Here is a 25,076-nt window from a genome sequence, read left to right as displayed (position 1 = left end):
CACTTGTGTGATATTTTGTTACTTTCCAAAATGGCTACATTCACTCATCTTGTATGTCGAGATGGTTTTGTGTCTACCAATCAAAACTGAGCAAATTTCCACGCGAAAAGTTTTAAAGATCGTATGACGTAGCTTCCGCAGGTCAGGACAATATAAAGTCTCAAACAATGCCAACGCAAAGTACACGCAACAAACTCACAAACAAGCTAGCCTTATAAACGGATGCTGTTGAATCATGTCTGGCCTTCTGCGCGGAATGCTGAAAGTACGGTCAACTGTGGCTTCGAGGACACGTGCAATCAACCAACGAGCAAAGTTATCCAGTAAACCCCCTAAAGACAACATCGGCGCTGCAGTGAGTAGGCCAAATATATTCATAAACCGTTTTGTTATTTTCATGTTCTGTGAGTAGGCAATCGTTGAAGCTATCCAGCTAGTTCAGATAATAGTTGGCTAGCTGATTTCAAATATGCAACGACATTTCAAAATATACTTATCCAAATTATGTTGACTGTTTTAAAATTATGCATTTCTTGCATGCCTTATTATTGGCAATAATATGACTTGCCAACCTGTGTTCTTGGGTGACGTGTATGAGTATGACAGCCTTGCATGCCTCTGTTCACAGGAAACCGCTTTCGTCATGACTATTTTTGCGGTGGCCATACTTGGACCATCCGGTTGGATCCTCGCCAATGTTCAGAACTACCAGAAGCGCTGAACTGTTTCTCGACCACGGTTCTTGGATCTTAAGTCAACTGCTGCATTCCTTTTTTTTCTGGCCTATGATGCTTGAACTGAAGTCACAAAATTACCTTTTGACATTTTATCTCAATAAAAACACGTAATCTAGTGTCTGATCATTGTTTCAACATGTTTAGTGTACATTTATATGCGGTGAAACGATTTGACCATTTATCTATATGAAACCGAAGGGTGTGTGTGGGAGAATTGTACATAACCAACTATGTACTGAAGTCCTGGCTTGCTGAAGCCAACAGTAGGCCATAATTGCACTCCGATGCAGTCCTCCATAGGCATGAATGAAATTCCACAGTATTTCTATTAAATTTTAAATTTCAAGGACAACGTGGGGACTGTAACAACTTTCTGTAGTTATACTTGAATAAATTATTTGTATATATTAAATGTAGATTCATAGCTTACAAAATATTTTTACAATGGTATGGAGTGCCAAAATGTATGTGTGGTGCCTTCAAAATCATGCCGCTGTCATCTCCGTGTGTGTGTGTGTGTGTGTATACAGTGAATTTGAAAGTATTCAGACACCGGTGTTTGCAAATGTGTAAAAAAAATAAATTCTAATTTACAAAGGTATTCAGACCCTTTACTCAGGACTTTTTGATGCACATTTGGCAGTGATTACAGCCCTGAGTCTGTAATTGTATTTGGAGAGTCTCTCATTCTTCTCTGCAGCTCCTCAAGCTCTGTCAGGTTGGATGGGGAGTGTCTGAGACTCGTCCCGAAGCCACTCCTACATTAAGCTGTGTGCTTAGGGTTGTTGTCCTGTTGGAAGGTGAACCTTCGCTCCAGTCTGAGGTCTGGAGCAGATTTTCATCATGGATCTCTCTGCACTTTGCTCTGTTCATCTTTCCCTCAATCCTGACTAGTCTCCTCGTCCCTGCCTCTAAAAAAAAAACATCCCCACAGCATGATGCTGCCACCACCATGCATCACTGTAAGGATGGTGCCAGGTTTTCTCCAGATGTGACACTTGGCATTAAGGCCAAATATTTCAATCTTGCTTTCATCAGACTAGAGAATCTTGTTTCTCATCGTCTGAGAGTCCTTTAGGTGCCTTTTGTCAAACTCCAAGTGGGCTGTCATGTGCTTTTTACTGAGGAGTGGCTTTCGTCTGGCCACTCTACCATAAAGGCCTGATTGGTGGAGTGCTGCAGAGATGGTTGTCCTGGAAGGTTCTCCCATCTCCACAGAGGTATTCTGGAACTCTGTCAGAGTGACCATTGGTTCTTGGTTACCTCCCTGACCAATGCCCTTCTCTCCCAATTGCTCAGTTTGGCTGGGCAGCCAGCACTAGGAAGAGTCTTGGTGGTTCCAGTGTTTTTCCAATTAAGAATAATGGAGGCCGAATCCATTTTAGAATAAGACTGTAACGTAACAAAATCTGGAAAAAGACAAGGGTTCTGAATACTTTCCGAATGCACTGTATAACCCATTTGCACATGAGCTGACCCAAGTGTTTGAAAATGAGGGCCTACAAAAAAAACTAGGGTAGCCTTGTGGTTAAGGACGTTGTTTCAATAACCGAAAAGTCACTGGTCCAAATCCCAGAGCTGACTAAGTGAAAAATCTGTGACGTTCCCTTGAGCAAGATACTTAACTCTAATTTGTCTTGTAAATTGGTCTGATAAATGACAACACAAAAACATTACAAATATTATATACAATTTGAAAAGTTTTAAATCTGCACACATTAGTTGCAAGTAAATAATAGATAGTTATTTGAGCCAGGAAACTGATGACCCGTTCTAAATATGTGCTATATCTGTATTTACGTGCATTTGTCAGAGAAAATCACTAGTTGCTGGCACAAGGGGTGTATTCGCCGCGAACCAAACAGAACGGAACGGGGCGGGACCTACCTGAATTTGTCCAATAGAAACTATAGTTTTCCGTCTGTTTGGAATAATGATTACAGGATTTACATATAGTTATAGAATGCATCCCTGGACTACTAGTGTAACCCGGAAGTTTAGAATGAGGTCAGAGAGACGAAGGAAATAGAATTCTACAGCTAAAATGGCGGAGGAACAGCAGCAGGAAACAACACAGGGAGAGATGGAGGGTGAGTGACACAACATCAAAACGAAAGATAACTCATCTAACCGGCTTCGGCTATTAATGCGTTATTTTTTTTTATGGAGGTGTAATGTGGCTGTAAGGTAATCTAGTGATGGCAGTTGAGGGACAAGCTGCTTGTATGAATATGAGAAGGGAATGGGGGAGGCCATAGCATTCAAGTCACACACACAAAGAAACGCATTTTGACCTAGCTATATTTTTAGGGAGGATGGCGTAAACACCATTGTTTTTTATGCGACCTAATGAAGGCTCTCACTCACAGTATATTTTTGCCGACTTTCAATTGGTTGTCAAATGTTTATTAACGCCATAACTGAAATTGGATAGTTAGCTGGCTAGCACTAACGTTCGCAAGCTTAGTTAGTTAATACATTTTAATTGTTCCAAAAATATGGTCAGACGCTGACCACATCGTTGCTCTTGCACCCCACGTGAACCAGTTTCAATACTTATTTATCAATAGACTGATGCGATTACAGAATTTGCTTAAACTACATGCCTACTGTCATCAATCTCATGTTGTTGTGGTATAAATTACATAACCAGAACTGGCCTTTTTAAAATGTTTACAAACTTCTATGGTGTTTTTTTTTCTTCTCTAGCGGGAGGAGTAAACTGCCTCGCTTATGATGAGGCTATTATGGCTCAGCAGGATCGAATCCAGCAGGAGGTGAGATTTTATACTTGAATAAACATTGATAATGTGCAGGCTGTTTTTTAATTAGACTGACATAAGTCTGGTGTGGAAAAGGTTGAACTGCATGCCTTTGCATCACGTGTTTTGGATCACCCAGGCTGTTTAGACAGGCAGCCCAATTCAGATTTTTTTTTCTCCCACTAATTGGACATTTGACCAATCATATTAGATCTTTCCCATCAGATCTTTTTCATCTGATTGGTCAAAATACCAATTAGTGGGGGAAGAATATTAGATTTGGGCTGCCTGTCTAAATGCAGACTCTGTTGTTTTTATATTGGTTTGTATAAATCTGTGAGTACAAATGTCTGTGCCTTAACAGTCTGCCTGTCTGTGACTGTCTAGATCGCAACTAGCATCCCTTTAGTGTCAGACAGACAGGAACTATCAGTGTTGCAGAGAGAGTATGCTGTGGAAGACACCATTTATCAGCTCAAGATCAAGGTAAGTAAACCACAATAATCTTGTATTACACAATTTGAATCTGCATGACTTTATACATTTCCTATGCAATGTTCCCTCAACTTTTTTGGCACTGAGCAAATTTCCAGTCTGCTGAGCACAAACGTGAACATTGAAAATTCCGTGCAACTTCCAGCGCGTGTTTACTGTGAACACTGAGGCTGTACCCGCTTTAAGTTACACTTAACAGTGGCCAAGTAGGCTACTGTGGCTGTTTGATCATAATGTAGGACTACCAGAGTGGTCTACCATAAGAAACAATGGAGAAAATGCATCCCATAACATTTTAACATGGAAATAGCTGTTCCATCATTCAGCCTACAGTAGCAGCCAATGTGTGGTGTTCAATGCCTACAGTCAAATCAAATTTTATTGGTCACATACACTTGTTTAGCAAATGTTATTGCAGGTGTAGCGAAATGCTTGTGTTTCTAGCTCTGACAGTGCCGTAATATCTAACAAGTAATATCTAACAATTTCACAATACTTACAAATCTAAGTAAAGTAAAGGAATGGAATTAAGAATATATAAATATTTGGATGAGCAATGTCAGTGGCATAGACTAAGATACAGTAGAATAGAATGCATTATATACATATGAGATGAGTAATGCAAAATATGTAAACATTATAAAAGTGACTAGTGTTCCATTATTAAAGTGGCCAGAGATTTATAGTCAATGTATATAGGGCAGCAGTATCTAATGTGCTAGTGGTGGCTATTTAACAGTCTGATGGGCTTGATTGATGTTTTTAAGTCACCTTTTCAGTCCATGAGACCTTTTGAAGAAGAAAAAACATGATGGGTTTGACATCAACCTGTTTATCCACCGGTACTTCAGACAAGGATGTGACTGAAAATGTTTGATGCAAGAGACCACTTTACAGAAATACATTATTCCCATACCATTATTAGAGAATCAGACAAATTATGCTACCCTCTGCCTATTGGCTACTTAGCTTACTCATCCTGTCTCAAAATACATCACTGCCCCTTTAAGAAGAAAAAAATAAGCTCTTTACATGACTAGCTTTTCAAAGAAGTCTAGAAATGTACACATTTTCTGCTCTTGTTGGAAGCAATCACTCCCCTATTGCTAACTACAAATGTTCTATAACTGGACTTAACTCAATAACTAGCAAAGGATATGATCAAAATGTGCACATGTGGCTACATGCAGCTTTTGCTTTGATCTCTTAACAAGCGCATCTACTCATGACCACTCATGCTGTTAACACTCCAGTTCAAAGTAAATGGCACAGATCCATATATGGCAATGGTCTATTTGCATATAGGCCTACTGGAGCTTTGATTGGTTATGCCGTGCTGTTCTCTGTATGGGTTGAGTCGTGCGCAGTAGAGTCCTACTCTGATGCGCTCTGCATACAACAAAATATCTTGCATAGTTCGTTTTGTTTCGGAAAGTGGCTAATATTGCATTGATTCAATCACAATTGGCAACCGTTGATAGTGTTAACTAATGGGGAAAACTCTAGAAAATTGTGTGAAGTTCAGTCTCGTGCTTCTCTCATGGGATGAAATGTATTTTGCGCTCTGCGTGGCAGGGAACATTGCTTCTCTGTAGCTCAGTTGGTAGAGCAAGGTGCTTGCAATGCCAGGATAGTGGGTTTGATTCCCGGGACCACCCATATGTAAAATGCATGCAAGCATGACTAGTGTCTGCTAAATGGCTTATTATAATATTACTGGTTTAACGCTAAAGATCCTTATGACCACATCTATTGAAGGTTCGAAATGGTCACATTACGATTGTATTTACTGTGTATACTCTGTCCTTGTTTTGTTTCCCCCCCCAAAGGATTTACACAAAAAATACTCGTATATCCGCAAGACGCGGCCAGATGGGAACTGTTTCTACAGAGCTTTTGGCTTTTCACATCTCGAATCACTGCTAGAAGACAGCAAAGAGCTGCAGAGGTAACGTAGCACTTCCATAGTGCATCTCGATCCTCGATGTTCAGCGACGCCGACTCTGTAATACAATAGATGGATGTCATCTGGTTCATGTTGCATTAATTGCTACTGAATACCGATGATGCAATGTATGTCGCTGTAGGTTCAAAGCAGTGGCAGCAAAGAGCAAACTGGACCTGGTCAACCAGGGTTTTACAGAGTTCACCATCGAAGACTTCCACAATACTGTGAGTTGCTGTGACAGCACACACACATTGCATATATACTGAACATGTTAACAGCTGTTAGTGACATCACATAAAATCATCACTTAACTGACCATATTATTGTTAATTCTTCCCCTAGTTCATGGACCTGTTGGAGCTGTGTGAGAAGCAGCCGGGCCTCCGTGAGCTGCTGGGCTCCTTCAGAGACCAGAGCGTGTCGGACTACATCGTGGTGTACCTGCGGCTGCTCACTTCAGGCTACCTGCAGAGGGAGCACGGCTTCTTCCAGCACTTCATCGAGGGTGGACGCTCCGTCAAGGAGTTCTGCCAGCAGGTGGGTTCCTATTGGGTCGTGTTCAGTAGGTATGAAGCGGATGAAAACACTCTGAAACAGGGTGAAACTATCTCTACTCGCCCAAAAATAAACACTTGTTATTCTTGTGCATTTTTTTTTTGTTAGTGTGTTTTAATAAACACAACGCTGGTTTAAGGTGAGAAGCTAGATTGAGGATTTGTTTACATATGGCTTGAATTTTGTCTGGTTGTGTGCAATGAGTCAGAACTAGTGTTCCTACATGGTCCTCTTGGGTATGCAGCATGCACATTCCAATGTCTTCATTACTTTTTCTGTCTTGCGTAACAGCGATAACAAGTCAAAACACTTCAATTGTAGTCTGTGTTTCTCTTGTCCAGGAGGTTGAGCCCATGTCTAAAGAAAGTGACCATATCCACATCATTGCCTTGGCCCAGGCCTTGAACGTGTCTATCCTAGTGGAGTACATGGACCGGGGTGAGGGAGGTTCTGTCAACCACCACGTCTTCCCTGAAGGCAGCGAGCCTCGTGTCTTCCTCCTCTATAGACCCGGCCACTACGACATCTTGTACAAATAACAATCTGCTGTTTTAGAGATTCTCCCCCCCCTTTTCCACTGCTGTAGTGGCAGTGGAGAAATACTTCAACTGCCACGTTGATGCATACGTGTGTACGAAGGTTACACTATTGTATCTGAGAGAAAAAAAACTATCACATTATACAGCCCTCTTCTCTCTGCCCTTCACTCCAGTTTCCCCTCATCACAGAAAAGTGAATTAATAAAAAAAAAGATTTTCAAAAAATAGCAGTGAATCCAGGAGTATAGAGTTGTACAGTTTTTTTTTTTTGTGTGTTTTTTTTTTGGTGGTTGTAAATGTTATCAACTTGCTTTTTTTGTTGGATTATTTTCCTTTGGTCCACTGCGTTTCATGAGTTTTATTAAAGGGATTACATCTTATTTGACTTGTATGCTAATGTATTTGTCACTCGTCTGGTATTGTCACATTTCAGTGGGCATAGCAGCAATCTGAAATGTAGTATTTGAATAACTTCCGTGTGTCTGTAATGTCCTTATCTCTGTGTGTGTCACACACAGTACCAGTCACAAGTTTGGACACACATACTCAAGTTTTTTATTTTTTTAAACTATTTTCTACATTGTAGAATTTAATAGTGAAGACATCAACTATTAAATAACACATGGGAATCATGTAGTAACCAAAAGTGTTACACAAATATATTTTCTATTTTAGATACTTCAAAGTAGCCACCCTTTGCCTTGACAGCTTGTCACATTCTTGGAATTCTCACCTCATGCTACATCCTGAGTGGCGCAGCGGTCTAAGGAACTGCATCTCAGTGCAAGAGGAATCGCTACAGTTCCTGGTTCGAATCCAGTCTGTATCACATCCGGCCGTGATTGGGAGTCCCATAGGGTGGTGCACAATTAGCCCAGCGTCGTACGGGTTTGGCCGGTGGTAGGCAGTCATTGTAATGAATTTGTTATTAACGGGCTGGCCTAGTTCATTTTTTATTTAAAATGAGGTAGTCACCTGGAATGCATTTCAATTAACAGGTTCCTCGTTCATTTGTGGAATTCCTTTCATTAATGCGTTTGAGCCAATCAGTTGTTGTGACAAGGTAGGGGTGGTGTAAGTCCATGTTATGGCAAGAACAGCTTACATTTGCAAAGAGAAATGTCTTTAAAGCATGGAGGTCAGTCAATCTGGAAAATGTCAAGAACTTTGAAAGTTTTTTTTCGAGTGCTGTAGTAAAAACCATCAAGCGCTTTGACAACTGGCTCTCATGAGGACTGCCAAAGGAAAGGAAGACCCAGAGTTACCTCTGCAGAGAAGTTCATTAGTTACCAGCCTCTGAAATTGCAGCCCAAATAAATGCTTCAGAGTTCAAGTAACAGAAACATTTCAACATTAACTGTTCAGAGGAGACTGTGAATCAGGCCTTCATGGTCGAATTGCTGCAAAGAAACTACTACTAAAGGACACCATTATGATGAGACTGGCTTGGGGCAAGAAACACTAGTAATGGACATTAAACCGGTGGAAATCTGTCCTTTGGTCTGATGAGTCCAAATTTGAGATTTTTGGTTCCAAAAGCCATGTCTTTCAGAGATGCAGAGCAGGTGAACAGAGGATCTCTGCATGTGTGGTTTCCACCATGAAGCATGGAGGAAGAGGTCTGATGGTGTGGGGTGCTGTGCTGGTGACACTGATTTATTTAGAATTAAAGGCACACTCAACCAGCATGGCTACCACAGCATTCTGCAGCGATACGCCATCCCATCTGGTTTGCTCATAGTGGGACTATCATTTGTTTTTCAACACGACAATGACCCATAACACACCTCCAGACTGTGTAAGGGCTATTTGACCAAGAAGGAGAGTGATGATGCTGCATCAGATGACCTGGCCTCCACAATCACCCGACCTCAACCCAATTGAGTTGGACTGCAGAGTGAAGGAAAAGCAGCCAACAAGTGTTCAGCATATGTGGGAACTTGATTTGTTTAACACTTTTTTTGGTTACGACATGATTCCATGTGTTGTTTCATAGTTTTGATGTCTTCACTATTATTTTACAATGTAGAAAATAGTAACACTAAAGAAAAACCAAACTTTTGACTGGTACTATACAGTTGAAGTTGGAAGTTTACATACACTTAGGTTGGAGTCATTAAAACTCGTTTTTCAACCACTCTGCAAATTTGTTAACAAACTATAGTTTTGGCAAGTCGGTTAGGACATCTACTTTGTGCATGACACAAGTAATTTTTCCAACAATTGTTTACAGACAGATAATTTCACTTATAATTCACTGTATCACAATTCCAGTGGGTCAGAAGTGTACATACACTAAATTGACTGTGCCTCTAAACAGCTTGGAAAATTCCAGATCATTATGTCATGGCTCTAGAAGCTTCTGATAGGCTAATTGACATCATTTGAGTCAATTGGAGGTGTACCTGTGGATGTATTTCAAGGCCTACCTTCAAATTCAGTGCCTCTTTGCTTGACATCATGGGGAAGAAAAAAAAATCTGCCATGACCTCAGGAAAAAAAAAAACTCCACAAGTCTGGTTCACCCTTGGGAGCAACGACTGAAGGTAAGTATAAACACCATGGGTCCACACAGTCGTCATACCACTCAGGAAGGAGACGTGTTCTGTGGCAGCATCATGTTGTGGGGGTGCTTTGCTGCAGGAGGGACTGGTGCACTTCACAAAATAGATGGCATCATGAGGGAGGAAAATGATGTGGATATATTGAAGTAACTTCTCAAGACATCAGTCAGGAAGTTAAAGCTTGGTCGCAAATGGGTCTTCCAAATGGACAATGACCCCAAGCATACTTCCAAAGTTGTGGCTTCCACTATTGTTCTGACATTTCACATTCTTAAAATAAAGTGGTGATCCTAACTGACCTAAGTCAGGGAATTTTTACTAGGGTTAAATGTCAGGAATTGTCTAAAACTGAGTTTAAATGTATTTGGCTAAGGTGTATGTAAACTTCCGACTTCAACTGTATATGTGTGTGTGTGTGTGTATATATCAAAAACAGAGTATATAGAAGTGCCTCCACAGTACTGCATACTTTTTACATTGGTTGACGCATGTGCAGCCATCCACCACTGCGCACACAGTATGTAGCTACAGGAGCAGTGAGATTTTAAACATACTGACAATCTAGCCAAGGAGGTTAGGGAAATTAATCACATCACGTGTGAGGCACCAATCCAGTCTAACAAGTATGGCTCCATTTCTTTCTGTTTCGTAAAATAAGTTGATGCAACCTAGACGCTAACACATTCAATTTGACCTCTGGCTTCTAGCTAAATACTGTTAGCTACCTTACTTGCTATCTATTCAGATATTTCTGTTGAGAAAGTCAGTCAGAAGAGCTGTCAGGTGACCTGCCCCTTAACAATGTGCCTCTTAGCAACCAATCAGGGCCCAGGACACACAGGCCAGAGAGCGTTTGAGAGGCTGGTTTATGTTACCCCTAGACCAGGTGTCAAATTTATTTCACAGGGGCTGAGTGTCTACAGGTTTTCGCTCCTCCCTTGTACTTGATTGATTTATTAAGGTTACTAATTAGTACGGCACTCCCCTCACCTGGTTGTCTCGGTCTTAAACGAAAAACCTGCAGTCACTCAGCCCACCATTGAATGAGTGTGACACCCCTGCTTAAGACTCTCAAGCTCCAGTAGGAAGAGGAGTGTACAACTTGAAAGGGTTGTGAGATAATAGTTACCACCGGGGAATTCGTGACAATAGTTTTAACCATGTTTTGAGGCTGTATAGTGTTTGTTTACGTTTCCTTTACAAACATTGGAGTGAAACAAGCTTATATTTTGGGTTCTGATGGGGTACAACAGTTGAACTAAGCTCATGAGGCATTTATAAATTATCCTTCAAGAATCAATGGGCACATTTCATTAAGTCAAAAGTCCAACAATGGATGAAACCACTGTAGATTGCCCCTTTAAGTTAGGGTTTCCCTAACTCGGTCCTGCCCTCAATGCATGTTTTGTTTTTTGTACTAGCACTACACAGCTGATTCAAATAACCAAAGCTTGATGATGAGTTGGTTATTTGAATCAGCTGTGTAGTGGTAGGGAAACTCTGCTTTTAGGGTTTATAAACTGACATTATGAAAATGATATAATACTGCCAGTATGTTTTAGTTTCCTCCCTGACATTCACCTTTCTATCCCTACTCATTTATCAACAACATGGACGAAAAAGCAACATGGGACCGATTCTACACAGAAAACAAAAGCTAGACCTTTGAATGGTTTTTTGATTTTGACGTAATCCGGCACTTCATCCTACCCATGCATTCCCAACTCGGGTGCCTTACTTAGCGTCCTCGACATGGGCTGTGGTTCCTCTGGACTAAGACCCTGCATACACAAAGACTCTCCCTGGCCAGTGCAGATGACCTGTGCTGATATCTCCCCTATCGCTGTGCGCCTAATGGAGGAACACAGAGCAAACAAAGCCATGCAATCTCAGAATCCTTCCTCAAAGCTGGACTTGGTTCCGAGAGCCTGGACCTCATTCTAGACAAGTGCACCATAGATTCCTTGCTACAGTCTAGGGAATGGGGAGCCAAGATCAGCCAGGTGCTAAAGCAGTACCTGGAGGCATTGAGGAACTCTGGGTCTCACCTCCGGTTTTCAAACGATGACCCTGATGCCAGGATGTTGTGGTTGGAAAAAGAGGGCTGGGATCCAGGGATGATGGCTGCCAATGTGGGAGTGCAGGAGGTGGAGGAGCTAAGGGGAGTGACATATTACTGCTACAACGTTAACCCGTCCTGTAGCACAGTAGCTAGTTGATTGTCGAAGTCTGTCTGTTGTTCCATTGCAGTATAGTCAGTATAGTATAATAAGTAATCTCTTGATACAACTGACCGAGTCTCTTATCTGGACTTTTCTTTCTATGTCTACACAATATGAAGAGGTCTTGTGAAGTGCTAGCTGTCCACTATACTATGAAACTATTACTGTATTTATTTGATTCAACCTTTATTTAACTAGGCAATTCAGTTAAGAACAAATTCTTATTTGCAATGACGGTCTACCCCGGCCAAACCCTAACCCGGACTGTAGACTTGCCTTTGAAAAGAAATTATTCAGAAGGACAGTTCAATGCAAAGGCACATTTCTAAGGCACATATGTAGTAAGGAAAGAAATTAATGTTTGCGATGGTTATGTTTACATATAATGCTCAGTGCAACTGACTTGTAACATAGTCATTATTTTTATAACTTGTGTTTTACCCCTTTTTCCTACACTAACACAGTCCTTTTTTATATTTATGAATTCATTTGAAAAAAACAGCTTTTTATCTCAGGTTAAAAATAAGCAATAGTTGTGTGAAATTCTCTTAAGAAAATGAAAGACAATGTCCTTTAGGAATATTTTGTAAGGTTTTTGAAAATGCTGTAGAAGTTGGCAGCCTCTTCAGTCTCATCCAGTAAAACGCCCTGACAGAATTTAGGAGGGAAGAACTCCCGGGGGTCCAGGATCCCAACGACAATGTTGAAGAAGCTGTGAGTAAAAAAAAAATGAAAAGATTATATAATTATAACATAATGGATATCTGTAGATTTAACAACAGTCAAATCCATGCTTGAGGGGAGTTATGTGTTAATAATTCGTAATGCTTTTATTATTATACAATTATGGATTCTATGTTTCCATAAGTATCACACAAGCGAAATGAAGACATTCTTTTGATTGCTTTCAGGAACACATATTGGACTGAGGAAGTTTCTCAGAACGAGGATATGGAACAAAGACTACATAGACCATGTATTGATGTCAAATATGACACTACACACGTGTGTGTGTGTATATATATATATATATATATATATATATATATATATATATATATATATATATATATATATATATATATATATATATACACACACACACACAGTACCAGTCAGAAGTTTGGACACACCTACTCATTGAAGGGGTTTTCCTTAGATTTACTACTTTCTACATTGCAGAATAATAATGAAGACATCAAAACTACAAAATAACACATATGGAATCATGTAGTAACCAAAAAAAGTGTTAAACAAATCAAGTTCCCACATATGCTGAACACTTGTTGGCTGCTTTTCCTTCAGTCTGCGGTCCAACTCATCCCAAACCATCTCAATTGGGTTGAGGTCGGGTTATTGTGGAGGCCAAGTCATCTGATGCAGCACCATTACTCTCCTTGGTCAAACTCCCCTTACACAGCCTGGAGGTGTGTTATGGGTCATTGTCCTGTTGAAAACAAATGATAGTCCCACTAAGCGCGAACCAGATGGGATGGCGTATCGCTGCAGAATGCTGTGGTAGCCATGCTGGTTGAGTGTGCCTTTAATTCTAAATAAATCATACAGTGTCACCAGAATAGCACCCCACACCATCAGACCTCTTCCTCCATGCTTCACGGTGGAAATCACACATGTGGAGATCTTCCGTTCACCTAGTCTGCATCTCACAAAGACATGGCTGTTGGAACCAAAAATCTCACATTTTGGGGCCTCCCGGGTCGCGCAGTTAAGGGCGCTGTACTGCAGCGCCAGCTGTGCCACCAGAGACCCTGGGTTCGCGCCCAGGCTTTGTTGTAACCGGCCGCGACCGGGAGGTCCGTGAGGTCCGTGAGGGGATGCACAATTGGCCTAGCGTCGTCCGGGTTAGGGAGGGTTTGGCCGGTAGGGATATACTTGTCTCATCGCGCACCAGCGACTCCTGTGGCGGGCCGGGCGCAGTGCGCACCTACCAAGGTTGCCAGGTGCACAGTGTTTCCTCCGACACATTGGTGCGGCTAGCTTTCGGGTTGGATGCGTGCTGTGTTAAGAAGCAGTGCGGCTTGGTTGGGTTGTGTATCGGAGGACGCACGACTTTCAACCTTCGTATCTCCCGAGCCCGTACGGGAGTTGTAGCGATGAGACAAGATAGTAGCTACTAAAACAATTGGATACCACGAAATTGGGGAGAAAAAGGGGTAAATAAATCTCACATTTTGACTCAACAGACAAAAGGAGAGATTTCCATCAGTCTAATGTCCATTACTCGTGTTTCTGGGCCCATGCCAGTCTCTTCTTATTATTGGTGTCCTTTAGTAGTGGTTTTTTAACAGCAATTCGACCACGAATGCCTGATTCACGCTGTCTCTTCTGAACAGTTGATGTTAAGATATGTCTATTCCTTAAACTCTGTGAAGCATTTATTTGGACTGCAATTCCTGAGGCTGGTAACTCTAATGATCTTCTCTGCAACAGAGGTAACTCTGGGTCTTCGTTTCCTTTGGCAGTCCTCATGAGAGTCTGTTTCATCATAGCCCTTGATGGTTTTTGTGACTTCACTCCAAGAAACTTTCAAAGTTGTTGAAATTTTCCATATTGACTGACCTACATGTCTTAAAGTAATGATGGCCTGTCATTTCTCTTTGCTTATTTGAGCTGTTCTTGTCATAATATGGACTTTGTCCTTTACCAAATAGGGCTATCTTCTTTATACCACCCCTACCTTGTCACAACAGAACTTATTGGCTCAAATGCATTAAGAAGGAAAGAAATTCCACAAATGTACTTTTAACAATGCACACCTGTTAAGTGAAATGCATTCCAGGTGACTACCTCATGATGCTGGTTGAGAGAATGCCAAGATTGTGCAAAGCTGTAATCAAGGCAAAGGGTGGCTACTTTGATGAATCTCAAATATAAAATATATTTTCATTTGTTTACCACCGTTTTGGTTACTACATGATTCCATATGTGTTATTTCATAGTTTTGATGTCTTCACTATTATTCTACAATGTAGAATATAGTACAAATAAATAAAAACCCTTGAATGAGTAGGTGTGTCCAAACCTTTGACTGGTACTATATACAAAAACTGTCATATTTAATTCACTGCCCAATAATAGACACACTAACCTTGAAAGCATCCAGCCGGTCTTGTCCGTGTAGTATGCAGAGCTGACAGGTATGCACCCAAACTCAGTGAAGGTACTCACCCACTTGTCTTTACCTGGTGACGTAATTGATCCAAAGTCAGAAAGCCACAATCAGGGAGTAGAAATGTGATTTGAGAACAGAATCACAAATCTGAATTGCCATGCAACAAATAGTTGCTAGGAATGTTTCTTGGTATTCCCTCAGAGAGGAAGGCCACAAATAAGAGGCAACTATTTAACAAACTGCATGCCTTGTCCATTTTCTTACCACTTGGGGTTGCAACTTCTCCATACCAGGTGTTGACCAGCAGACCTTGTCCTGGACCAGAGGAGCTCCCTAAGATCACTTGGCCCAGCAGAGCAGCATCGGCAGGGATCTCCATGGGGTGGAAGTCCTCCCTCTTCAGCCTCTCCTTCTTACAGGTTTTGTTCCTGTGGTTAATTGTATACATGACACCCTGGGAGAAGTCGGAGGAAAAGCTGGTTTGTATGATGTTTGAATTGCAACATTTACCTGGAGCTAACTTTGCAAATAGCACTGCTGGGTGATATAAAAGTCATAATCAATCGAACAATAATATAATAATACTCTTAGTAGAAATGTTTATCTTTAATTTACAATCTGTAAATTTGATTTGGATCTCTTTTCGTCCCCATTTGGACTCATCTTCCAGGAGTCCTTAAACATTCAAATACAATTTATAATACGAACACATTTTCACATATAACACACTATTACAAACATACATGATGTACTAACATAATGACCCAATAACCTAAATCTACAAAATATTGATTCTTCATCTACTATAGTCCCACAACATTTCTATGTATTATATTTAAATGGTTTTAAAATAATGTTTAAATGTATATATTGAAAGGTTTCTGGTTTGCTCAGATAATTTATTCCATTTCTTTATTGCTCTAAATCTAAATGTTCTTTTGCTTATTTCTCTTTTCTGTCTAGATAACGCATAGATGGTGGACAATCTATTCCTAGTATTTACGGAATGTCTGTCTCTTACCAAATGAATACCGTTGTGAATAGAACTTGGCCGTTTTAAATTATGTATATTATGAAATAAAATAAGCATGTTTTTTTTCAATTACCTTGTCGATTGATGACCAACCAAGAACACTGCGCATGACTGCAACAGAAGAACCATATCTCCACCTTAAAACAATCCTTGCTGCTTTGTTCTGTGCAATCTGCAGTCTCCTAACTTCACTTGATGATGCATTTCCCCAGACCACAGAACAGCAGTTCACCTGATTCTCAATTAATGCTTGTGTTATTTGCTTAAGAATTTTTCCTGGTAAATATTTAGCTATCCTTCTGATTATGCATGCTGTTTTAATAATTATTTGACGACCATGATAAGTAGTTGTCTCGCTGCACTCCCAATAGGTTGGTTTCTGCCACTTCTTCAATTCGTACTCCTCCCATACTTAATTGTATTCCATGCTGTTTTGGAAACTATGAGAATAGAACGATTCAGAACTTTTGTGAAACATCACGGCACAGTTGAAAAATAAATGACAAATATAAATCAAAACGGGATGTTCTTCAGCTATAGATGGGAGGGGTTGAAGTTAGCTGAAGTGTGGGACTAAAAACAAACAAAAGATAACTATTGTAAAATATACTGTGTCCGTAAAATACAGTATGTATAAACTAGAAGTAGAAGCCTGAGTGTTGTTGTCCATTAGTTTACTCCAATTAGGGGAGGGGTGGTAGGGTTAGGTGAAAATAATAAAGGAAAATATATTAAATATATTATATATATATATTTACTAAAGAAATATATATATATATTTACTAAAGAAATATATAAGGGATTGAAAATGATGCAGACAATCACATTGATTGAAGCCACAATCTATCTGCAATATTTAAGTTGCTCTACCACCCCCCCCCCCCACCACCCCCCCCAAAAAACAAACAAAAACAAATTCTGCGAACCGTTACATTTGACAAAATGAAGACGTTTTAATATGAAAAATCGTAAATTACAGCTCACTTTGAGCAAATTTTGGAACTTGCAATTAACTCGATTAAAAACACTATCGTTTGACAGCCCTAGCATGACTGGGATGTTTGTGTACCGGTATGTTGAATAAGTGGTTGTTATTGTGAATACATAAGTGTTTGTTACCTCTCTGAAGAGCAGAAGGGCATCAATGCCGAATGTCTTGTTCTCATAAGAGCCAACCTCCTTGAAGCGGATACGCTTGAGCATCGCATCATAGGTGTATTTTGCATTTGCATAAAACTTCTCATTTGCCTGAAAGGACAGGAGTGTGACAGGGATTATTATAGCAGAGTATAAAATTATTATAGCAGATCATATCATTATTATAGCAGAGTATATCATTATTATAGCAGATTATATCATTATTATAGCAGATCATATCATTATTATAGCAAATTATATCATTATTATAGCAGAGTATAAAATTATTATGGCTGAGTATATCATTATAGCAGATTATATCATTATTATAGCAGATCATATCATTATTATAGCAGATCATATCATTATTATAGCAAATTATATCATTATTATAGCAGATTATATCATTATTATAGCAGATCATATCATTATTATAGCAAATTATATCATTATTATAGCAGATCATATCATTATTATAGCAGAGTATATCATTATTATAGCAGATCATATCATTATTATAGCAGAGTATATCATTATTATAGCAGATTATATCATTATTATAGCAGATTATATCATTATTATAGCAGATCATATCATTATTATAGCAAATTATATCATTATTATAGCAGAGTATATCATTATAGCAGATTATATCATTATTATAGCAGATCATATCATTATTATAGCAGATCATATCATTATTATAGCAAATTATATCATTATTATAGCAGAGTATATCATTATAGCAGATTATATCATTATTATAGCAGATCATATCATTATTATAGCAGATCATATCATTATTATAGCAGATCATATCATTATTATAGCAAATTATGTAATAATTGCCATATTAATACAGTATTTGCTTTCCTTTTTTATTTGCTTTGCTTTTTTTTGTGACCAAATTAATATTTTTGATTTTGTAATTTTACAACACAGGATATCAATATATATATATATATATATATATATTTGTTATATTTACAGCCATATTTATATGTCAACATATTCCTTCTGGTATTATCGTCATGGGAACTCCATGTATTCCCGCCTACTGTGGAGAAAAGCACAGACTTACCACAGAGAGGGCTCCGGTCAGAAGAGGGGGAGACCCTGAGATAAGTCAATTATTTATCCATCCATAAATGCACAATTTAGCCATAAAAAGGGACCTATACACTATAAACATAGAATAAAACATCTACCAACTTTTCCAGCTATGCTCGGCCTACAGTACAAGTTGTGTACAGTACAGGTGTTAAATTAGGGTTATATTGTACACAGAGGCTAATCTTTGACTGGAGGCATCCATTCATAACACTGCAGCTCTCAGGTTTACTACTCAATTTACAACACAATTGCTCTCTTTCTCTCACACACACACACACACACACACACACACACACACACACACACACACACACACACACACACACACACACACACACACACACACACACACACACACACACACACACACTCTTTCTTTTACTTACTGCATGTATGAGGTGCCTGAGCCAGGCAGCCCACGACAAGGCACATCAACAACACGAAGGTCCTCATGTTTCCAAATGTTCCACACACTCACTCACACACCAATAAGCAGACTGACTGCTGCAGGAGCGCTTAGTCACTTCCTTATAAACAGTACGGAACTGAGGCTCCAGATCCTAGGGTCAGCACTGGATTCAGGTTTTCCTTTTCACCAGAGAGGCCCAGAAACCCCTGTCCTATGAGACCAAAGAATAATATGTTTCCATAGGCCAAGCTAATGCTGCGTTCATAACCAAGTGGGAAGTGGGAATTTACAACTGAGAAAAATCCACTTCAATGGCCCTCCAACTGGTAATTACTAGTGGGAAACTAGTCTATCATCCTGAGCACCCACTTCTCCCACATGCTCCAATCTGATGTCACCTACTTAGGAAATTACCCCGATACCATCATTTTCTGCAATTAAATGCAACAACAAAGATGTATTCATAAAATAAATCTATGAATATGTTTTTTGGACACTAAAATTAGTTTACAAGCATGATAGCTGTACTTTTAGTTTAAGGATTACACAGCTTGTGGAATCAGCGTTTCTCAACGAGTTCGAAAGCACGGTAACAAAAAACAAAAGCAATGGTATTTGCAACTTCACAACTGGTAAATATGGCATTTTTTATGGCTTTTATGGTGTGATAGGTACGTTTCTACAAAAAAGACTTTCCTATGAATACTTGTTTGTGTCACAGTTGGTCGGTGGCACTCATATTGAGGAGGACGGGCTCGTGGTAATGGGTGGAGTGGAATCAGTGTAACGGTATCTAACACATCAAACACATGGTTGGATGCCATTCCATTCACTCCGTTCCAGACATCATTATGAGCCGTTCTCCCCTCAGCAGCCTCCACTGTGGACGTACTGTCAAGGCAGGTGCTATTGTACCTGTTTCCCTCCAAGCAAACGAGCTGGTGCCACAAACTAATAAAAACAATCCATTTTGATTGTGTAAATAAACTTGATCGGTATCTCAAAGTCCCCCCAACTGTAAGTACCTTATTTCGGGGCTTGTTATCTAAATAACCATTGTTGAAGGAGGAATCTAGTAAAGCCTGTAATGGTCAGGAATAAAACAGGTCACGAGTGCTAATAGCAACATCTGTGACATCACGGTCATATGATCTCGAGAAGGTGGGCGAGTCACCTGATGCAAGGAACTAGACCATCTGAACTTATACCTCGTGAATATTATACAAGCCATCCTGGGTTGTACTCATTACGGCATACAGCTGAAAGTGTTTTACAATGTTTATGCAACAGAAAACAAAATGAGCGTTTCTTATTGGACAAGTCTTAGTCCCTCTCTGTTAGAATCAGTTTTCTTCCATTTGGTGCCTATTGAATACAGCCATGGTGAACTAAGAGAAATGTTACAAGGAACCACTGAATGAACAAATCATTTGGAGACTCATTTGTTTGTTGTTAATGTCAGGCGCTAAACTGGTTTATCTAACCAGAGCATGGCACTACTTCCTTGTTTGGTTGAACCGTTCGAGCTACAATCCATCCAATGTTTGGTTTAGACAGCTGAAAGGAAACACAGTAGCAGTTTCTGTGATCTGATTGAATACAATATAAACTTCCATTGAAGCGTGTTAACATTACACACCCACCTTCCCTGCTATATGCCTCCTTCCTCAGCAGAAGACATGGGAAGCAGTGTGGCACACGGGAAGCGTGCTGTGCTCATAACCCAGATGTCAATGAATCGAAACTATCCTCTGTTATCCAGTTGGATTCTAGCTATAAAGTGCAAACAGGGATGAAAAAAGTCTCCTTTCATGGGCAGGCCTCAGACCTTCCCATGCAGATTCTTTTTCACTACTTCTGACAGTTCATATAGTTATTTCCTGTTTAACAGTGCCCTAGTGACCTAATCGATAAGGCTCTGGCCTCCTAAACCAGTGATGGAGACTCATCATCAGAGTCTCATCTGGGGTGGATGAAAGCAGAGTGGCGCAGTGCTGGGCCCACGACGCAGAGGACGATGGATCATCTGCTGCTAAGCAAGTTTTGCTTCAACTCGCCCATATAAACATCCATTGAAGCATTTCAACATTACATACCCACCTTCCCTGCTATATGCCTCAAAAGGCAAATAAAACAGATCAATGTCAAATGAAATCAAACATGTAGACGCTGAGATTCCTAGTCTTTTTGTAGGCTACAACAGAGGACAGACCTTAGGTGATAAGCACCTAGATACATGAGAGTGGATTCAAGGGTCACAAAAACACTTACAGTACATTGAATTTGATTTGAAGACACAGTACAGGCTGAATTTCAACAGAATCTCAACAGTTTTCTGTGGTGAGGTCAGTAAAGGTTCAGACAATTCTCACTTCCAGAAATGGAATCACATGTCACTGAATGTGTTTCACTACACTGCTGTTTACACCACAGGGTCAACCCTGCTGTACAGTCACCTGACACACACACACACACACACACACACACACACACACACACACACACACACACACACACACACACACACACACACACACACACACACACACACACACACACACACACACACACACACACACACACACACACACACACACACACACACACACACACACACACACACACACAGTGTGTCCTCCTGTCCACTTTAGCAGTGTTGTTGGTGAGCTTCACACAGTCGAACAGCATGAAGGGCTCCACTGTCACACAGTCCACCACCTCATCCCCTCCAAAATCTGAAACAACAACCACCAGCTGTCTAAGTTGGGGAAAGTTCACTCCTTCGAAATAATATTTTTTTCAATACGATCACGGTGAAGTTTATTTTTTATTTTTTACTCCTAGTGTAAAGCACACTCACTTTGTATGAAATAAAGATGAGCAATAATGACTCTATACTGTTATTGTAAATGAGAATAGAATTTAACACTTCTACAAGAATGTGGATGCTACCATGGTTATGGATAATTGCAAATGAATTGTGAACAATGATGAGTGAGAAAGTTACAGAGGGTCAAAATGATTCTCCCAAAACCATTACTGGTCATGGCGAGGGGTACAACATAATCTGAAACACAACCAAAACCTATTGCAACCGCATCCAACAAGTTTGCAGAGTCACAACTTTGACATAGTCATTGTGTGCTAGGAATATGGGACCAAATACTAAACGTTTGATTACTTTTATAAGAATATTTAGGGGTGTCAATCATTTTGACCCCTACCTTTTGGAGAAAAAAGTATTACTTGTTAAACAAAATCTCTCCCTTTCAGCAATTAGTATTGATATAAAATAATATAATTTCATCCAAAATTATATACAGCATAAAATATAGCTCGGTATTTGAATTATTTATTTTATACAGTCATTATTGTTCATCTTTACCATGGGTGTCACACCCTGACCATAGTTTATTTGTATGTTTCTATGTTTTGGTTGGTCAGGGTGTGATCTGAGTGGGCATTCTATGTTGGATGTCTTGTTTGTCTATTTCTATGTCTGGCCTGATATGGTTCTCAATCAGAGGCAGGTGTTAGTCATTGTCTCTGATTGGGAACCATATTTAGGTAGCCTGGGTTTCACTGTGTGTTTGTGGGTGATTGTTCCTGTCTTTGTGGCACCAGATAGGACTGTTTTGGTTTTTGCACGTTTGTGATTTAGTTGTTTTATTAAAACATGAATCTCAATAGCCACGCCGCATTTTGGTCCGACTCTCCTTCTCACCAAGAAAGCCGTTACAAAGGGTGTCAATACTGTACATAAACATCTATTTGATTTGGTGAAGTCTGGCTTTGACACAATATTAATTTAAAAAGTAAATCAAATGATTCCTATTTTGAGTGGGAATAATTGTGTGTGTGGGTGGTGGTGACGTCTGGAAAAGTATAGCAATATTAATTTTGAACTGTGTTATTAGCGTGGCCAGGCGGGTCATGTTTCGGAGGACACATGACTCGACCTTCGCCTCGTAATTCGGGGGGGGAAATGGGTGAAAATGTATTCCTTTGCTTGTAGCCATACCACCATGAACATTCCTGTTAACTGGAACTACAGGGGCCTAGCCCGAACCATGGAAAACAGCCCCAGACCATTATTCCTCCTCCACCAAACTTCACAGTTGGCAATATGCATTCAGACAGGTAGCGTTCTCCTGCCATCCGCCAAACCCAGATTTGTTGTCGGACTGCCAGATGGTGAAGTGTGATTAATCATTCCAGAGATCACGCATCCACTGCTCCAGAGTCCAATGGCGGCAAGCTTTACACCACTCCAGCCGATGCTTACGCATGGTGATCTTAGGGCGGCAGGGTAGCCTCGTGGTTAGAGCGTTGGACTAGTAACCGAAATGTTGCAAGTTCGAATCCCTGAGCTGACAAGGTACAAATCTGTCATTCTGCCCCTGAACAGGCAGTTAACCCACTGTTCCTCGGCTGTCATTGAAATACTTGCCTAGTAAAATAAAGGTAAAAAATAAAAATTAGGCTTGTGTGCGAGTGCTGGGCCATGGATACCCATTTCATGAAAACCCCTGGCAAACAGTTCTTGTGCTGACTTGCTTCCAGAGGCAGTCGGTAGTGAGTGTTGCAACCAAGGACAGAGAATTTTTATGCGATTCAGCACTCGGCGTTCCTGTTCTGTGAGCTTGTGTGACCTAACACTTTGAGGCTGAGCCGTTGTTGCTCCTAGACATTTCCACTTCACAACAACAGTACTTTTGATTGGGGAAAGCGCTAGCAGCGCAGGAATTTGACAATCTGACTTATTGGAAAGGTGGCATCCTATGACACCACTTCCTGTGTGGGTGGAGGAAGAGGAAGTGACCCGAGTGGAAGAGTTGAATCCTGTCTGCGCACTGAGGCTTGCTCTAGGACCATTTCTTTCCCGGTCTTGCTTTTAGGCTCTGACCTATTGTCCAACCCATTGTCACTAAGCTTAAAGAGATTGTTTTGACTGTACAGATACTCCATGTTTTCCTTATGCTGAACACTGTTATCTTTGTTGCCACTATTGTTGAGGGGAGACCCAGTGCTGTTCACAAACAATTTTTCAAATAAAGACCCAATGCTGCTACCAAAGATTTTTATGACTATACCAAGATAGACCACAGCCAGTCATTTCCAATGGGAACAAATGAGCTATAGTGGGCAGAACAAGCAAGGGGGGGGGGGCAGAGCTAAGCACAAGCTAGCGAGATCCTATTGGCGCATTCTAGCATCATCTGCATATTTTCGTTAGGAAACGCCTACTCTGTGAAGTGCGCATGTGCAATAACTCAATTCTCCTTTGCACTCCTAAAAAAATGCCATTTAAAAAAAACTTTTGCAAAGGTTAAAGTTTACAAACCTTAGTCCATTCTGTTCATAACATATTCTAATTTTGGAAACAGAAAACTGTATTGAGATCAAATGTTTCATTGATGAGAACATTTACAGAATGTCGGCCAAAATCCATCTTGTTCAATCTTTTCCCACTGCCCGCCAGTGGGCTTCCTCTCCCTACCTATTTGGAAGTCAGTGGAAACACCAAGCGGATGCTTCACATTTAAACATCCAGTGAAATATCTGTCTCATTGTTCTATCTGTGCTTCTACTAAGTGATTCTGTAGCCATTTTGTTATAGCTATTGTTTGGTAGCTCTTCAATACTGCCCAGTTGTACAGATTTCCTGTTCCTAAAGTAAATTTGGAGGAAAACAAGAGGTTTTGGGTGCTTTGTCTCTGTGTAACTCTTCTTTATGTGTTACTTTTTGGGGCTTGGGGCCCCTCATGTTTCCTTTTTACACTGAGGCATGGTACTGCCTGAACCTCCCCATCACCTTGGAGAAACCATCTAGAGTGAACCGCACCACTCTTTCCTCCACAACGTATCTGTAGCTGTCCGGGATTAACCACCCCTTGTCTGGGTTCAGGAATGGTTTGACCCACAGTAGATTCTTTACCTGGGTTATCAGACTCTCTTGGCTTTCTGCATGGCAATAGGCATACCAATCTGGCTCGTTCCACTGTCTTCTGAGGGGTGCCCAGCTACTTGTGATTGACAGACAGGGAGTAGGCTGCCTTGAGGAAGGTTTTTAGCTCCTGTTTGCTAGTGACCATGCCCTTGTCTGTTTTGGTGGGTTGGCCAAATGTTTGTCCGACGGGGGACATTTTACCCACACAAGAGAGAGACAGGGATGAGAGAGAGAAAGACATAATAATGGCATAATATCAAGTAAAATGTTAACAGGCAGACGTGCTACAGTGCTCACCTATAGCAGTAAGCTCCAGCCTCTCTAGAATACTTATTTTCTTACTTATTCATCACAAGCGCCAAAAAAACAACAACCACAAAACAGAGAATGAGAGGACTCACCACATTGGTCAGCGCGTATAGCGAGGCATACTGGCTGTACATCACTGCCATTTTGGCTGCCTCAGCTGCTTAGAGGAG

General features: G+C 40.4%; 2 protein-coding genes and 1 pseudogene across 2 annotated transcripts; 2 read left to right on the top strand and 1 right to left on the bottom strand.

Moving 5' to 3' along the window:
* Positions 1 to 2,722: 2,722 nt before the first annotated feature.
* On the top strand, positions 2,723 to 7,416 carry LOC135516404 (ubiquitin thioesterase OTUB1-like). The gene is made up of 7 exons (XM_064940685.1): positions 2,723 to 2,827; positions 3,447 to 3,514; positions 3,887 to 3,985; positions 5,824 to 5,942; positions 6,082 to 6,166; positions 6,285 to 6,479; positions 6,839 to 7,416. Exons 1-7 carry the CDS (start codon positions 2,782 to 2,784, stop codon positions 7,034 to 7,036), a joined length of 810 nt encoding a protein of 269 aa, XP_064796757.1. The 5' UTR covers positions 2,723 to 2,781; the 3' UTR covers positions 7,037 to 7,416.
* A 3,658-nt stretch (positions 7,417 to 11,074) lies between these two features.
* Positions 11,075 to 11,819, top strand: LOC135515525 (citrate synthase-lysine N-methyltransferase CSKMT, mitochondrial-like; annotated as a pseudogene).
* Positions 11,820 to 11,991: 172 nt separating this feature from the next.
* Positions 11,992 to 18,752, bottom strand: LOC135516405 (ependymin-like). Its single transcript, XM_064940686.1, has 6 exons — positions 18,625 to 18,752; positions 18,207 to 18,241; positions 17,108 to 17,236; positions 15,220 to 15,409; positions 14,932 to 15,025; positions 11,992 to 12,534 (listed from the first exon to the last, which is right to left on the bottom strand). Exons 1-6 carry the CDS (start codon positions 18,689 to 18,691, stop codon positions 12,396 to 12,398), a joined length of 654 nt encoding a protein of 217 aa, XP_064796758.1. The 5' UTR covers positions 18,692 to 18,752; the 3' UTR covers positions 11,992 to 12,395.
* Positions 18,753 to 25,076: the final 6,324 nt, after the last annotated feature.

This window comes from Oncorhynchus masou, chromosome 27, assembly GCF_036934945.1.
Source record: "Oncorhynchus masou masou isolate Uvic2021 chromosome 27, UVic_Omas_1.1, whole genome shotgun sequence".
Taxonomy (NCBI): Eukaryota; Metazoa; Chordata; class Actinopteri; order Salmoniformes; family Salmonidae; genus Oncorhynchus; species Oncorhynchus masou.
The sequence above is the reverse complement of the archived record's forward strand: the minus strand, read 5'-3'. Positions and strand labels throughout refer to the sequence as shown.